Genomic DNA, 15502 nt, shown 5'->3' on the forward strand with positions numbered 1-15502 from the left:
ATAAACTGACCACAGATTTGCAGAAGACTTCCCCGAAGCTGATTGTCTCCCCAGTCTCCAGAGAAGAGTAACTATGAATTTAGGAGTGCCAGTAGGTGGCTGGCCCAGCAGCGTTCATTCTTTTGTTGCCTTTCATGAAGCTTTCAGTATGGCTGGCTCCAAGATGGCTAGAGATGCTGGTTGAGGTATGTCCCTGCATGACGTTAAAAAGGCATACTCCAACAGGAATGCCTAACAGGAAACTAAAGTACTTGAATAGCAGAGTCTAAGGACTGTGCCTCATTTCTGCTTTCAGGGTTTTCATTCAGAACAGAACATGGTGGTAAAGCCAGTTTGCACACACTGCATTTTGTATTCACAATAAATCAAGAAAAGGCTGGTATACTCACAGCTAGCGTAAGAACGGTTGTCATCCTCACACATTTTGTGCAATTGTTGATATTCTTCTTGGGCTAGTTCAAAACGCTGCTGCTTGATTTGGTAAATCTCTTTCTTGGCATTAAGTGCCTCCTGGGCAACTATTAAATATTCCTTTAGCATGCGTTCTTGCTCCCTTCTCCATTGCTCCCTTGGGTCCTCAATTTGTGTGAGCTCTAAGGAGAAAAACATAAAAATCTTTTAAGACACCATCCCACGAAGTACAAATTATTTTGTTAAGGTCTGTTCTACAAGTCTATATCACAGCTTACGAGTGACATGTTCAAAAATCTGGACAAAACAAGTGTGCCTAACACTACAGTGCTCAAAATCACTCCAGCCTGGACAAGAGGAAGGAAGGATGTAGAGTGGAAGAATAAGAAAACCCTTTGAAACGTAAAAGGCATTTAAATTTGATTCTTTTCTTTATAAAAGAGAACATACCCAAAGAAAACAGTATTTTTACTCTAACCTTCCTTTGTAGCCAACTTGAAAAATCTGAGAACTACCTCAAAACTCAGAACCACATTGGGAAGCAGAAGTTAACTTAATGCTTAACCCCTAACTCTAAAGGCAGCTGGGATGTTACTTTACATTATTACAAATAGCTTTGCAGGTTCAACATCCCGAAAGGGTTACTGACTATACCTGCCTAGTCAAAAACAAAGTTATTCAACAGAAAAGTTTGCATTTTAATCCCAAATCCAGAAAAAACATTTACATTAGTGGTTTGTTTTGTTGTTTGTTTGTTGTTTTTTTTTGTTGTTTTGTTTTTAAGAAAAAGCACTTTCACGCTTTCTCCTTCTAGAGTTTAGAACTCTTTGTATTTAGACACAAATTTAAAATAGGATTCCAGTACAAAATTTGTTCCCATATATGCTTATTTTCAAAGCTACTACCTGACAGCAATCCCTTCAGAGTTCCAGAAACATTTGTAATACACATACAATAAAATTCTAAAAATGTTATTAGTTCTCTTGCTTTTGTCTCTGTGGTGATGTTCAAGCTAGCAAACATGTTTTACGTGAGGATGTCCATGAAAAGTCTCATGTTTAAGTGTTAACTCCTGATGACTGAAGACTGAAGTTGCTGCAGATGCACTGTCAGTAGTCAAAGCAGTGGCAGAACCTGCAGCACAGTCAGGAGGCAAGCACCTAGTCATTTTTTCCAAACTTTTTTTCTCACAAGAGATGAAAGCCAGTTATGTTTAATATTAATCTTGCATACATAATTCAGAATGTTGGTGCTTGTGATGAAATAAGAAATTATAAAAGATTGACCTTAACAAATTAAGATCTCTACTGGTGTCATGGTCATGTTACCAGCTCTACCATTTGAGAGTTATTTGAAAAGTAGATAAAAAAAAAAAAAAAAAAAAAAAAAAAAAAAAAAACACCATGAAGCTAGTTTCTGAAGAGTACTTCCAACAAATTTCCGTATTATGTTCCCAATAACCTTTTCTCTCAACAGCTGTCACTTTTCTCTCCCCACAACTCCTCACATTGCAACAGTATGAGGATCGTGCCTACAGCTGTGTGATTTCTCCAACGTATTCCCCACACCCCAGTGACCCTCTGTTCCCAGCAGCACCTCCAGTCTCCAAAGCATCCCAGCTCTGATGTCCCTAAGCTACCTCTGCAGCCCAGGGCAGGATGTGCCATAACTTGTTCCAGTCTCCATAAATGTTTATGTGCCCTGTCTCTGCATGCAGGGCAAGCAGAGAAAACTGCTGAGTTCACATTGCAGCCCATCCTTTAGAGAGGGCATGATAATTGGCAACACGATCGCATCCATCATTGTCCCTCAAGTTTGTGCAAATGTAATACTCCTAAAACTGCTAAACCTCTATGGAAAGTATGCAGAAATTAATAAACATTTAAGACACAGAAGAGCTGTATAGTAAGCAGCTGTTTTGGAATAGAAAATTAATAGTTCTAATCTCAACAAACAGCCAAGGCTGAAACATGATGTTTCTGAGGTTCTGTACTACAGGGCGCTGCATCACTTTTCAAATAATTTCAGAAGCCTTCTCAAAAGCTAGCAGCATTCTTCTGGGACAGAAAACTTTTCTGGTACAGCAGTGACGTTCTCTTCTGTTTTATGTGTACAGAGGCTTCACTTTGCCCCGGATTTCTACATAAGTTTGCCATGTAACGACTGAAACTAAAGCTAAGTTGGATGATAAAATTCACTTCCTTTGTTTCTTTGTACACAATTAAAAATAAACAAAAAAAAAACAACTATAGTAATTCAAGAACAGCCCCAGACAAATGCAAAGAATATATTATTCCCCCACTGGGGAATGCCCAACTGGTTAAAGGAGACTTCAAAGGCTCCCAAGACTCTGAGGAGGAGGGAAAGGAATTCTGCGGCTGGCAGCCGCCACAGTTTTTTAAGCAATGGTTGGACAAGAGCCAAGAGTAGCTTAGCAAGGGTGTCAACAAAGTACTGAATTTACAGAACAAGATGGAGATCACGATTGGAAGTACCATTGAGATTTACAGAAGATTCCTCTGTTCCTGGGGTTTTTCAATATAAATGGAAAGTTATTGCCTGGAAGTCTTTTTATTGCTTTCTGGGTAAACAAATACAGGAGGAGGCTTGGAAAAATTAGATGTTGTTTTTCTTTAAAAGGGGCAAGGGCAAAAAGCTGAGAGGATGCACAAAGCATGACAGTTCCCTGATAATTATAACTTTAAGAAGAATCTCTTTGAATCATTCCTTGCATTTTCTCACGGGATTTCTTGAAACCAAAGCACTGGTAACTGTTTCGTCAATTAACACAGCTCCAGTGCTGTATAAAGCATTTAAACCTGATCAGTCGCTAAAGGCAGCCTGAGAAGGTCTGAAGAATAAACTTTGCTTTCACTTGGAAGTTGCTATTTCAAGTATTTTAGACGTATTTCAGAACACAATGCAAGGCACTTGTTTTGAAAAGACATTTCTTCCATTCCTCTACCACCTCTGCCACTTGCCTGACACCGTCCCGTGATGCACATGATGGCCCAGTCATTAGTTCTCACTCCTACAAAGGAAGTTAATGCCATCCTGATTGGTACCTTTGATGTCCACAGTTCAAAATTGGACCGAGTATCCCAGTAATTTTTGAATAATGATAATCTAGCTAGAATATCAACTCTGTCTTCCCTCTGAATATAAATCTTGCTTGTATATGCAAGCACTGTATTAGCCTAAGGGTGACAAACCCATTTTGCTGTGACGGCTGAATTACCACTTAGGATAATATCTGTGGGCTGCAAGTAATTAGTTATCATGAAAGAGACAAATTTTGCAACCTTGTTAATTGCAGAATGATTCCTTTCACTCAGCTCAGCACTGGCCCTATGAAGTCTCTATCCCTCGGTTCATAAACTTCTTTTATTTAATTCCTAATACGCTTAGCTTTATGTTCCCAGACTCATTTATATTAATCTTCTCTTTCTGTGCCTTCCCATCGATCATTTGGGAATTTAATTTCTCTCTGCAAAGACTCTCTTCGACAGTTTTTGCTCTGAATTGCACAGAAAAAAATGCAAGCCAGATCTGACATGCCTACAATGATTAATATCCTTACTCTAAGTTCAAACTTGATGTCTGTGGTAAAACAGCTAATAACAAAGTCTGAAAAACAAAAGGGAGTGATTTCCTTTGCATGCAATGGTGATTGTTGTTCCTATCAAAGGTTCCTATTGGTGGGATGCTTTATTAGCTCTTTTAGTCACAGCATTGCAACAGGAGTTCATGTTCTACTCATTATTCACAGTGGCTTCTAATGCCTTTTACAAAGATTAAGGAAAAAAACAGTTGCCAATATCCTCATGTTTTTCATTGTTGTTGTTTTAAATATGCACCTTGATGCACATACATGTTGGTGCAAATAGACTCCAATGTAAACCTCATTTTTTATTCAGCATTAACTAAAGTTACCATGACAATTTAAATAGCAGCCATTAAGTTACTATTTCTTTTAAGTTGACCTTTTTGTAAGAATTACCTAACTACTTGCATTTGTTGATTTTAAATTGCCTAGCTTATCTATCCTTATGATCAGTGCACTAACAGCTCTTCAAAGTGTGTTATTTAATTTGGGATAGCTGTTAACTTCACAACAAATAAGCGCATATGAGGGTCAAACAGTATAAAAAATAACATTTGTTATTCTGGTGTTTTTGTGTTGTGCTGTTTTTTGTTGTTGTTTTTTAAATAATTGTTAAACTACAATATACAAGTAATTCCAGTGATGGCAGGAAACCAAAAACTAATTCTACATTTTTCTTTTAAATAGATTAGATTTCAAGTAGATAGTATTGAGGTTGCTTGTGCAGACTATATTATTTACCATTACTGTGATAGCTCATATAGCTACTTTCTTCTTTTCTCCCTCCTCATCAACCATCAATTCCCACAATACTGAAAGCGTTCACTCCTTGGTGATAAGATGTTCAATGATAGCAATAGAGTAGAGTAGTAACTGCAGCAGCAGTACAAAGCTGTGAAGTTAAGGCATACTACTTTAAAAGTAGAACTGGCAGATGTGCCAGCTCCGTGGTGATACAAAGCTCAGCAGTAGTCCAGAAGAGAAAATGATGGAAATCATTCCCTTAGTTTCTCAAAGGGTCATCTGTTGTCCTTCTTGACAGTACCTTGTACTATATTAAAGCATAAAATTTACACTGCTTAAGAGCAAATGAAATTACTGTATTTCATATTGCTTCTAATTAAAAAAATCAGCACTTGTCTCTCAGAACTTTTTTTTTTTTTTTTTTTTTTTTTTTAAGACAGAAGAGTGAACTATGGATCACTGGAAAGCTAGGAAGTGCAAGAGTATAACATGAAAATCTTGATAAATATAAAAAGCAACAAAATTACCACCAACAGTCCACAGTTTGTCAAAGAAAAACAAAGTAACTTTATACACTATATCTCAATCATCGATTATAAAATTATTTACAAAGGGAAGAAGGGTTGTGGCCCATTGGAAAGATGACGAAAGAGATAGTACAAGAAATTACTTGCATGCATTCCCTCACTGTAACATGAGTTGCATAAATGGTATTGGAAACAAAGTTAGTGCCATCAGTTAACATCAGCTTGCTAGTGCTCCTAAAAATAACCACACATCTACTCACGATTTATGTGGTCCATATAATAAACTCCAATCTGTTGATCGTAAACAGTTTCCCATCCTAAAGGAAGCTCATCACCAACACAGTCAGCAAATGTCAATGGCTTTGTAATCCTGTAAAAACAAAAATAAACACATGTAAATACAAAAGGTGCAGTTATTACATGATTTGAAGATACCACCACGTTCTGATCACAAAATAGTTATACTGCTTAGGAATGGGCTAATAATTACAAACATACAGTTTTTAAATATGCTGACAGATACTCCCCAAACAGGAAAGACGAGCTTCTACCTTCAAGTTTCTATGTTTAACAATTTAATTATGATGGCATGCAGTCCTGCCAGTTTTTCTCCCATATTGCAAAGAACACAAATGTGAAAGTTGGAGTTCATCACTACTAGAAAAATATTAGAGGCTTTATAGGCTTTAACCTCTTCAAGGTGTCAAAGCAGTATAATTGTTTGTCCTTAAAAAATAAATGTTATATAGTGCTATTGATTTATTTTCAATTATACATTTCCAGCTACTATTAATGATATTCCTTTGGTCCTGACTCATCCAAATTACTTCCTCTCCCCCAAAACATAAAGAAGGGGATATAAACACGTCTAAAAACAATTCTGAACTGCACTAGAGCAGAAACAGTAACTAACAGGTAACGGCACCTCCTATCTAAAAGCTTAAAATGTCACACACGTACCTTCCTGAGCAAAATCCTGACAGACCTGTGGGTAATTGAAAACCACAACAATTTTGGTATGTACATGAATACTGAAAACACGTGGTTATGAATTCTAAAGACAGACTATGTAGCAATGCTGTTCTACAACACCAAGGAAAATGAGAATAGGAAAAACAAGTGATGCAAATAAAAATCTTCAACATTCAGTTGAATCATGTCTACTTCCCAAAGCACACTTTGGGAAACATTGTAATCATCACTTAAAGATAGTGTTTCCCTCTAAAAGCTACAAAAAAATTCCATTACAGAAAAGCTATTAATATAATAATTTCAGTTACACATGGGATATGGTTCCAACAACTTCAATATTTGTATGTTGAGGCATTTTTAATACCTAGAATGACAACAGCTTTGCCAAGATTCAATGCATGCATTCTTTTACGGACTGACTTAAGTTCAGCATAATATGAGTAGCCCATAATAGTATTTGGCGTAAAATGGAAACTGTTCATATATTATAATATCCAATTAAAGTTTCCTGACACCAGAATTTGGACTGTATTTATAAATACACTGGATCATTGGGATTGGTATTTTCACTTCATTTGATAAAGCCTGAATAAAACAATAGCTTTATCTGAACTCAAACACGTCCTTCTTTGAAACACTAATCTCTCCTCACTTCCCCACACTGAAATAAAACCAACCAAATTCAGTTGTAAAGACTTCAAATGATGGAAATAATACCATGGCTATATTTGAGCTCTTCCAATGGTCCAGTAAGCGCACCACTCAGTCACTAACAAAATATACAGAACATAAAACTACATTTATCTGTCCTGTCTCCTAAAACTATTTTAGTATTCTTCAGATTAAAGTGTTCAAAACTAATGGTAGTAGGATAAAAGTGTGTGTATATGTATATCTATCTATCTATCTATATACCTATAGATACAATAGTTACAAGCTAAAGAGGATATCTATCTCTCTATACACATATATATAGATATACATATAGATATATACATATAGATATATACATATAGATAGATAGATATCCTCTTTAGCTTGTAACTATTGTATCTATACATACATATAGATTGATAGATAGATATCCTCTTTAGCTTGTAACTGTAAAGTTTTAATCAGCTCTATACAAAGATTCTCAAGCTGTATAAAAAGCTGAAGAAAATGAAGATGCACATAAACCCCTGCACCACTATTTAAAAGACTTTCCATTCCTGACAAATATGTAGTTTACATCATGTAATCATATAAATCCAAAGCATTCGAGAAAGAAGATGTTACTGTGGGCTGCCATATGCATTCTTTTGGTATTTGATCTAGCAGGCAGGACAAATATTGTCAAAATACTTCCGATCTCCCTGAAGTTCAGTCTAATATTAAAGATATAACATGCAGCATTTTTTCATAAACTCTCATGTTTTTTTCAGAAGACATCATGTTTACAATTTATCAAAGCAGTCTAGACACTGGTTCCTCAATTACCACACTATAGACAAGATTTTCTTTGGAACAAGTTATGAGACATGCTTGCCTGTTATACAAACACACTCTCGCCCTTTATTCCTAAATAAAACCTGCACAGGATACTCCAACCCTCTGCACTACAAGAAGTTTAATTCACCACTCTCCATGGTCCCACCACTGCCCCAACTTCCCCAAGTACAATGCTGGCTTTCTGGAGAAGGGTGACCAAAGAGCGTCAATCCACCTGTCTAACCAGCTTTCATTCCAACGTTATAAAGCCTGTGTGAATAGTTTAATTAATGCTTTTGAAGGAAACCTTGTAAGAAAGAGGACATATAAAAAGCCACCTTTCAGACACAAAGGCTATTAACTTGATGTTGCTTATTTTGAACTATAGTCAAAGTTGTTCCAGCTTGAGTTTCCTTCAGACAGAGCGTAACGTAACATTGAGTGAAGAATAATCAAGCTACATATGTCTGAATGCGACTAAATTATGAATCAATTGGTTAAACCATGCAAAGTTCAAAATAAGAATTGAAAGCTTGTCCCTGTGTTTTGCATTGGCTTAACTAAGTCAAGTGAAAAAACACCTTTGTTGTTTGACCAGGACAACTCTGAGAACAAGATTGTTATATTTTATAGTTAGGGAAATCAGGGGGTTCCAAAATAGCAAAGAAAAAAAATGTAATAGATGCAGTATTGGAGATCAGCCACAAAATGCAGCAGCAGACTACTGAAACTTTGTATCTTTGGAAATACTGCTTTCCCCTCTTTTTTTTTTTTTTTTTTTTTTTTTTCCAAATAGCTTAAATAGGACAGGTCATCTTCTCAGCTTCTGCACAACGTACAAGCATTATAAAGACAAACAAGAACAGAAAAGAAATGCTGCCATCTTTAATTAAAGAACAAACTAAGCAGGGCTGCCCTGAACTGTTCTGCCACCCATTCACAGTAGCAGATAAACAAAGTAAGGCGTCTCTTCTGTCACAAGTTATCATCTCCTGTCCCACAGGATGTCTGGTTGACATGTATAAGCTGGTCCTGAACTTCCAACCAAAACAGAGTTCCTCTGGCACCACTTTCCACATTAACTGGGCATGGACGCTGAATGTACAGCCCAGGTGTAAGTGACCATCGTCCATGGGGACCAATTTTGCATGTGTCAAAGAGCCAATCATAAGTTTTGATTGTTTGGCTAATTCATCATCTTTAAATGTTTCTCCTTTCCAAAAGTAAAGATGCTCTTCAGTCATCAGGCACCCATTATTTTGTGTCTCAGAAACCCTTCAAAAGCAGATACTAAAGCTCAGAAGAAAGCACCTATCACCAAAATCCCTCAAACTAAGCCGACAGAAATCTTCGAGCATGGTCTTGCTCTGTGGATCTGTCACTTCTAACGCTACCCAAATTAAATGTTTTCTTTAAGAAATAGTGGAAGTCTGGAACTTGAATGCAGTAGAAGACATTTCTGAAAACCCAAATTTTACATTAATATTTTTGGTACCAATTATCAAGGTAAACAGAATATAGAAATCAAACCGCAAAATAAAACTGAACAGTTGAATAAAACAGTTTCTGACTAAGAGGCATTTTTCCCCTTCCTTGCCAATTTATCCCATACCTTGAACCATTAAACATATCCAGAAGGCTTCCATAATGCAACACTACAGCTTTCTGAATATAAAACAGCTAGAGAAATACTCCATCAGTTCATAGCAGGGAGTGGGTGGGAAGGAAGGCAATGGGCAATGACTAAGTACCATTTTAGAAGAATTACTGCAAAACTGTTCTTAGCTTTAACATACTTTATTAACAGAATCTCATTTCAGCTCCCCAAAACCACAGAAAAAAAATCAACCTTTAAATAATAACAGCACACTCCTGGGTTCAAAGAAAAGGCATAGTCTCCACAAGGCAGTTTGACTGCTAGCATGGGGCAGCAATTTTGTTGATAGGGATTCCAAAAATGGAACTGGATCTCTACAAACGCAAAGCCTCAGAACATACTGGACGAGATCCTCAGGCCTCCCATGTCCCTTATGCCACAACAGAAGGCCCCGGCTGGTCGAGATTGCTAAGCCTAATCGAGCAAAAATTCCCCTGGGAGAAACCAAAGAAAGACAAACAGCCTGTTTTTGCAAAATCTTGATCAGGAAATAAAAAAATAATAATAAATAATAATTTAAAAAAAATAGCATTTCCAACGCAAGAACTCCACAGCAAACTAGCTGCCATCTCTCAGTCAATACCCAGACGCCTAAATGACATGCGGGGTCACCTCGTCTTCTGAAGTGGGCCAGGACTGAAGGGAAGTGCTAACCGCGAGGTCTACAACTCACAGGTTATGAAAATGAACCAACAAGTTCTGAATCAAAAACACTCTTTGCACAGGAGATGGGGGAAAGAAGGGACAAAAAGCATCAACTGTGCTTTTGGTTTTGTTCCCAATTTTGGACAGGTCCAAGAACAAAGCCAGAAAACATGTAATAAAACTTGATACTCCTCAACAAACAACTAGGAGGAACAGTCTCTTAAGGCCAATCTCAGATTGAATAACAGCCTGATGGGATAAGAGTTTTTGCCTTACAAACCCAAGTTACAGGCTAGAAAACTATTAATTCATATGACAGATCTGATAAATGACATGCAATTTTAAAACAACAGTATAACTAGAAAAGAATTAACCATTCTGACACACCTAGCGATACTTTATCCAAAATAAAGTATTACACCAAGTATATTACTGAAGAGTCACAAGACAAGAAAGAGAGAAGGCAAAATGAGAAGTCATGCACATGCTTAAGGGCTTTCTGCCAGACATTTTTTTCTTACCTCCTTTCAAATAGTCATTTAAATTACAGCCCTTGCAATAAATTTCAACTAATCCTCTTGCCTTGTACTGTAGCTTGTATCTCCCCCAGTCCCACAGGAAAAAAAATAAAAAGCAAGCAAGAAGCTGAACAGGAACAGAAGATGATGTTTGTGTTGTCGGTTTTCCACAGAGGTTCACAAGAAAAGCTGTTACACCAGCTGATGGGGAGGAGGGCAGGGGTGGGGGCTGCTGTTTAGTTTTCAGCAATCACACTCCAGTCCTGAAGGCACCTCGCCCTGGCAGCTCCAGCCCGGCCTGCGGGGCACCCCGGGCCTGAGGACTTCTCTGGAGAAGGAAGCCCTGAGGCCACCCACAGCCTCCCACAGCCCCAGCCCACAGGCCCTCTGAAGACACCCCCCAACATTAGGGGCACATACTTGAGTATACATACATGCACTGGTGACAAGGCAAGAGGCTCTCCTGACACCTCGAAACCAGAGCCGTTTACCACGTTACACTAGCAGGTGCCATCGTGAACCATGGGGCCAGTCCTCTGGTGCTCCAAAAGAAACCATGTTCTCCTTGCTGCCCGTCCTGCCCAACAGCCTCAGCTCTCCTGAAGTGTTTTAGTTCAAGTGACCTCTCCAAATCTTTAAAATAAGCTGGATTTCAAAACAAGGTTGAGCAAAGTATGTACTGCCTGCTTAGTCAAAAGTGCAATGAAGTTCACCACACATTATGTATATTTTCAAGATGAATCCCCCTTGCAACTTTTTTCACAATACAAATGCCGTATTTTCATTTTACCACTTAATTCAATCCCACGTTCGGAATAAAATAACTTTATAAACATCTACATGGTCTATCATGTAGACAAATCCACAGTACAGACAGTGAAGTGGAAACTTGCACAAATGCAATTCTGTGCTCAAGACAAAGACCTGAAGAAAGTAACTTGTATTCGAAGTCATCGCTGGGATGTACTTCCCCTCAAAATAAAACACCCTGGAGCAAGGAAATAACAGCTCCAATTCTTCTAAAGGGCACTTGAAATTCATTCCTCTGAAGACCACACTGCATTTTGCAGTAATTTACATTCCTTTTTAAAACAATAAGGACATGAAGACTGATAATAGTGTCAAGCTAGTGTACATGATTTGGTGATTTTTACAGTAACATAAGCCAAAAAAAGTATGCACCAAGATACAAAGCAAGGCACAGGATAGAATTAATCATCTACAGTAATGAATCAACATATTTATGCATGGAGAAAATTGTGTTTATTATTAGATATCACCTGTTTCCATACAAAAAGTTAACTGCCCTTTAATGCACTTTATTTCAAACCTGGACAACCTATGCTGAGACAGCCAACAAGCACTTCACCCCCGCAAACATTTGAGCTATTTGTCAGTCACCTCCCAAGCCCAAGCCATGGTTTGCCACCACTCACAAGCAATGGAAAGTGGCACACAATCATGCCCAGGCACCTCTCAAGGGAGATCTGCAGGAAAAGGCTTTTACTGCCACAGATCTCATGAATGAAATTAAGTACAGAGCAAGAGGTTTCACTGCAAAGATCAGGTTTTGTGACCAGGACCTCACACTCTTATCATCACATTCTCATCATCATATCATACCACATATTTAAAAAGTACAGGAAGAAAAAGTAAGTGATAGCCAGCTATCTACCTCTTTTCTGACTTTGTACTGAAGGAAAAAAGAAAAAAAAAAATAGGAAAAAAATGAAATAATGCTATAAAAGCTCAGTGCAATGACCAGACTGCCCTCGTACTCTATTTTGGCACCTTAAACCTGAAAGGAATACTTTGTTTCTGAAAGAATTTCTTCATATCATTGTGTCCTGTGTTACACACTATGTTGAACCAATTGACTCAAAATCAAAAAGAATTCACTTTTTTCAAGGTAGGCAACCCCTCACTTTTTAATTTTATTTTTTTTAATCTCATTAACACTTTTCTGTCAGGCAAGGTAGTATACTAATTTTAGATGAAAACTGTTCATCACACACAACATGCTCTATACTACATAAAATTCAAAACATAGTAGGTACCCATAAAATCCCTGAATAGGTAGATTTTGGGATGCAAATGCAGTTACCTGTATGAATAGGAGATAAGCTATACAATTTGTTAGCTTCAAAAGAAATCATAGAAGCTTACATTGCCTACTTCAGACATTTACAAGAAATGTACCTCAGGACTCCTACTCTATTTTCTGTTCATTCTTACAGAAACAATAAACATTTACTAACAAGCAACAGAGAAATAATATGCTTTTATTTTTATCCTTTATCATACTTACAAAAACCAAAGCAGCAAAGAAATCCTGGGTTAGCACGTTGAAACATAAGAGTATGTGAGCTCCAGTTGCATCTATACTGCAGTTGCAGTATAATTTATCTGTCTGTTCAGGAACTGCTGAAATATGCCACACAGCCAAGTTTTCCAAGCAGCTACCCATATCTTAGCAGCAGCAGCAATGATCCATATCCAAATTCAAGACACAAATATTACCATAAATTCTTGCTGGAAAGATGCCAGCATTTCATCAAGACAAGTAAAATTCCTCCTCCAGAAATCATAGCTGGGTTAAAAGTCAGCGCTCTTAAGAAAACTTCTTTTGTTTCTAGTATCTGCTGTCTTTACAGAGCATAAACAATAAAAAACAGGGACAGGTGGGTTAAGTAAGACTTCCATGACCACTTTAAAACATGTTTTGTTTGTGTACGCACAGGGTCTGAAATTATGGGCAACTGTACAAAGCAGCCAGCCAGAACCTAAGATTAGCAGCAGGTGTCCTGACATCTCAGACCAGAAAACAGAAGTACACATGGAGCCTAGTAATACACCATCAGAGACCACCAGACAGCATGCAGCAGTTAAGACAGTTATGGGAGAAAATTAGGAGACTACAGTTTCACCAGCTGATGTCAAACTGGACCTCTGCATTCAGGAGGTTCTTAGCCAGAAACAATTGTATGCAAGATATTTACAATTTTTTCCTTTGCCAATCCTAATAAAGCTGCCTTGGTTACTCAAAATCTCTAAATATTTATAAGATCTTCTCAAGGACATATGTTGGGAGAAACCTTTAAAAAAAGAAATAAAAATCAGAAGTCAAGATTGAAATAAAAGGGAAATTTGGAAATTTAATCAGGAACTTTGGAATCTGAGAACAAAGCCGAATTCCTACAGCTCTGTAAGAATAACCAGGACAATGGGGATCTTCAGATGTGCTTTTTGAGACTCATTTACACAAATTGTTACAAAGTATTAATTAATAAATATTATTCATGTAAAAAAATAGTAAAACATCATCCACACAATGGGTTAAACTCCAGGCTATACTCAGATATGCAAGTAGATAAAAGCAAAAAAACACAGCAGAGCAGTAGTCGTGGCTCTGTTAGTGGCTCTTCAGAAACTGGTTCTTTTAGAAGTGTTCCAACAGTGATACGAGTTCAGCTTCTCTGCAGCTAGCTTCTGAAATAGCACATATCTAATTTTTCATTTGCATCCAATTTGAAAGCCTAACGTAACACTGCACCGGACCTGACACGGCACAGCTTTAGAGCAGGCAAGTAAAGCCATGTTCTAGTTTTATTGATACTGCATGAATATTTTATCTTTTTCTCCAATTTCTGTGAATAACAGTATATTCCACAGATTCACACAGATTCACAGAATTTCTAGGTTGGAAGAGACCTCAAGATCATCGAGTCCAACCTCTGACCTAACGCTAACAGTCCCCACTAAACCATATCCCTAATCATATTCCAACCAATATTCCAATTACATGCTATTGGTAATTCACGTCCTAATTAGTACAGGGCAGCCCTGCAGATCTCTCTTTTTCTTCCATCCTGCCAACCACAATTCTGCAACCTTCTGCTGGAGAAGAGCAAGTCATGCAGCTGTCTGAGTTTTTACATCCCCAGTACACATCAAAGCCTACTCCCAGCTTCAGCTCCATCTAGCATGCCACTTGGTAGTCCTGTGCTTAGCTTTGCCATGACTCTTCCAGTTTGAGAACTCCAATTTCTGACAAGCTTACTTGGGCACAATCCTGTCCACAGGCTAAGTGAACCATCCTAGAAGAGCCATGGGAAGAGGCGATGGATTGCTACCCCTTTATACAGAGGGCTGTATGTGTTTGTGTGAAAGCATATGCGTGCACTCACAAAATCGTTGCCTTCTTTCTGCCTGTTGGTCACAACTTCTGTGTGCAAACACCAGATGAAGAGGAAACACCTGTACCTTCCTAACGGTAGGCACCTGAGCAAAGATGAAAAGGTGCATCTGCCAGACCTTACCAGCAAGTTCTCATAACAAGCCCTTTGCACTTGAACAACGGGAGCAGATCAAATGAGGAAGATGGCAATAAGAGCAGGAAAAGGAATGTCCCCAGCAGACAAGGAGAACAAAAATGGGGCATAAAACTCCAAATTCAAGCCCATGGAGTTCAATGTTAAGAGAAAAGGAAGCATCAAAAGAAGCTTGATGTTTCAATAAAAAATGTATATATAAATTGGCCTTATATGCTGCCATGCAGTGAAATACTTCCTGCAGATTCTTGCAGTATGGACTGAAATTTAAATTGAAAAATAAAAATAAAAAGATTACCACATGCTCAGTGTTACATTGCCTCCTTGATTTCTATATTAGTAAGGTACCTTGGCTATCTCTAGAGTAATACAGAAGCAAACAGAGAAGGTCTTCACAGCTGCCTTCCCATCTACTATGTTCACTCACTAACTCCACACATCCTACACCCAGAAGATTATGCCAGCACTTGCTGACTAGCTCATTACCTTTAAATCTAACCTTAGTAGACTAAAATCTAACCTTACTAAACTAAACCATTCTTCAGAATTTTGACATCAATTTTTTCTAAAATGTTTTAACAGCCACTGGTAATTCACTTTTCTGTACATGTGCTGCAGTTTGC

The 15502-nt window shown here is 37.8% G+C and overlaps 1 protein-coding gene across 3 annotated transcripts in view; it reads right to left on the reverse strand.

Annotated features, from left to right (window-relative positions):
* The window catches only part of WWC3 (WWC family member 3), a 97515-nt gene that overhangs the window by 54308 nt on the left and 27705 nt on the right, over positions 1 to 15502 (reverse strand). For 2 of the 3 annotated variants that reach the window (XM_032191745.1, XM_032191737.1), the window contains exons 2-3: positions 5547 to 5656; positions 390 to 593 (exon numbers count right to left, since the gene is read on the reverse strand). In XM_032191745.1, the coding sequence (XP_032047636.1) occupies positions 390 to 593; positions 5547 to 5562 (220 nt within the window). In that variant the 5' untranslated portion in view covers positions 5563 to 5656. Of the gene's footprint in view, positions 1 to 389; positions 594 to 5546; positions 5657 to 15502 lie in introns of those variants that run through there. The other variant, XM_032191729.1, reaches the window with a different exon arrangement.

The sequence above is a fragment of the Aythya fuligula genome, chromosome 1, assembly GCF_009819795.1.
Source record: "Aythya fuligula isolate bAytFul2 chromosome 1, bAytFul2.pri, whole genome shotgun sequence".
NCBI lineage: Eukaryota > Metazoa > Chordata > Aves > Anseriformes > Anatidae > Aythya > Aythya fuligula.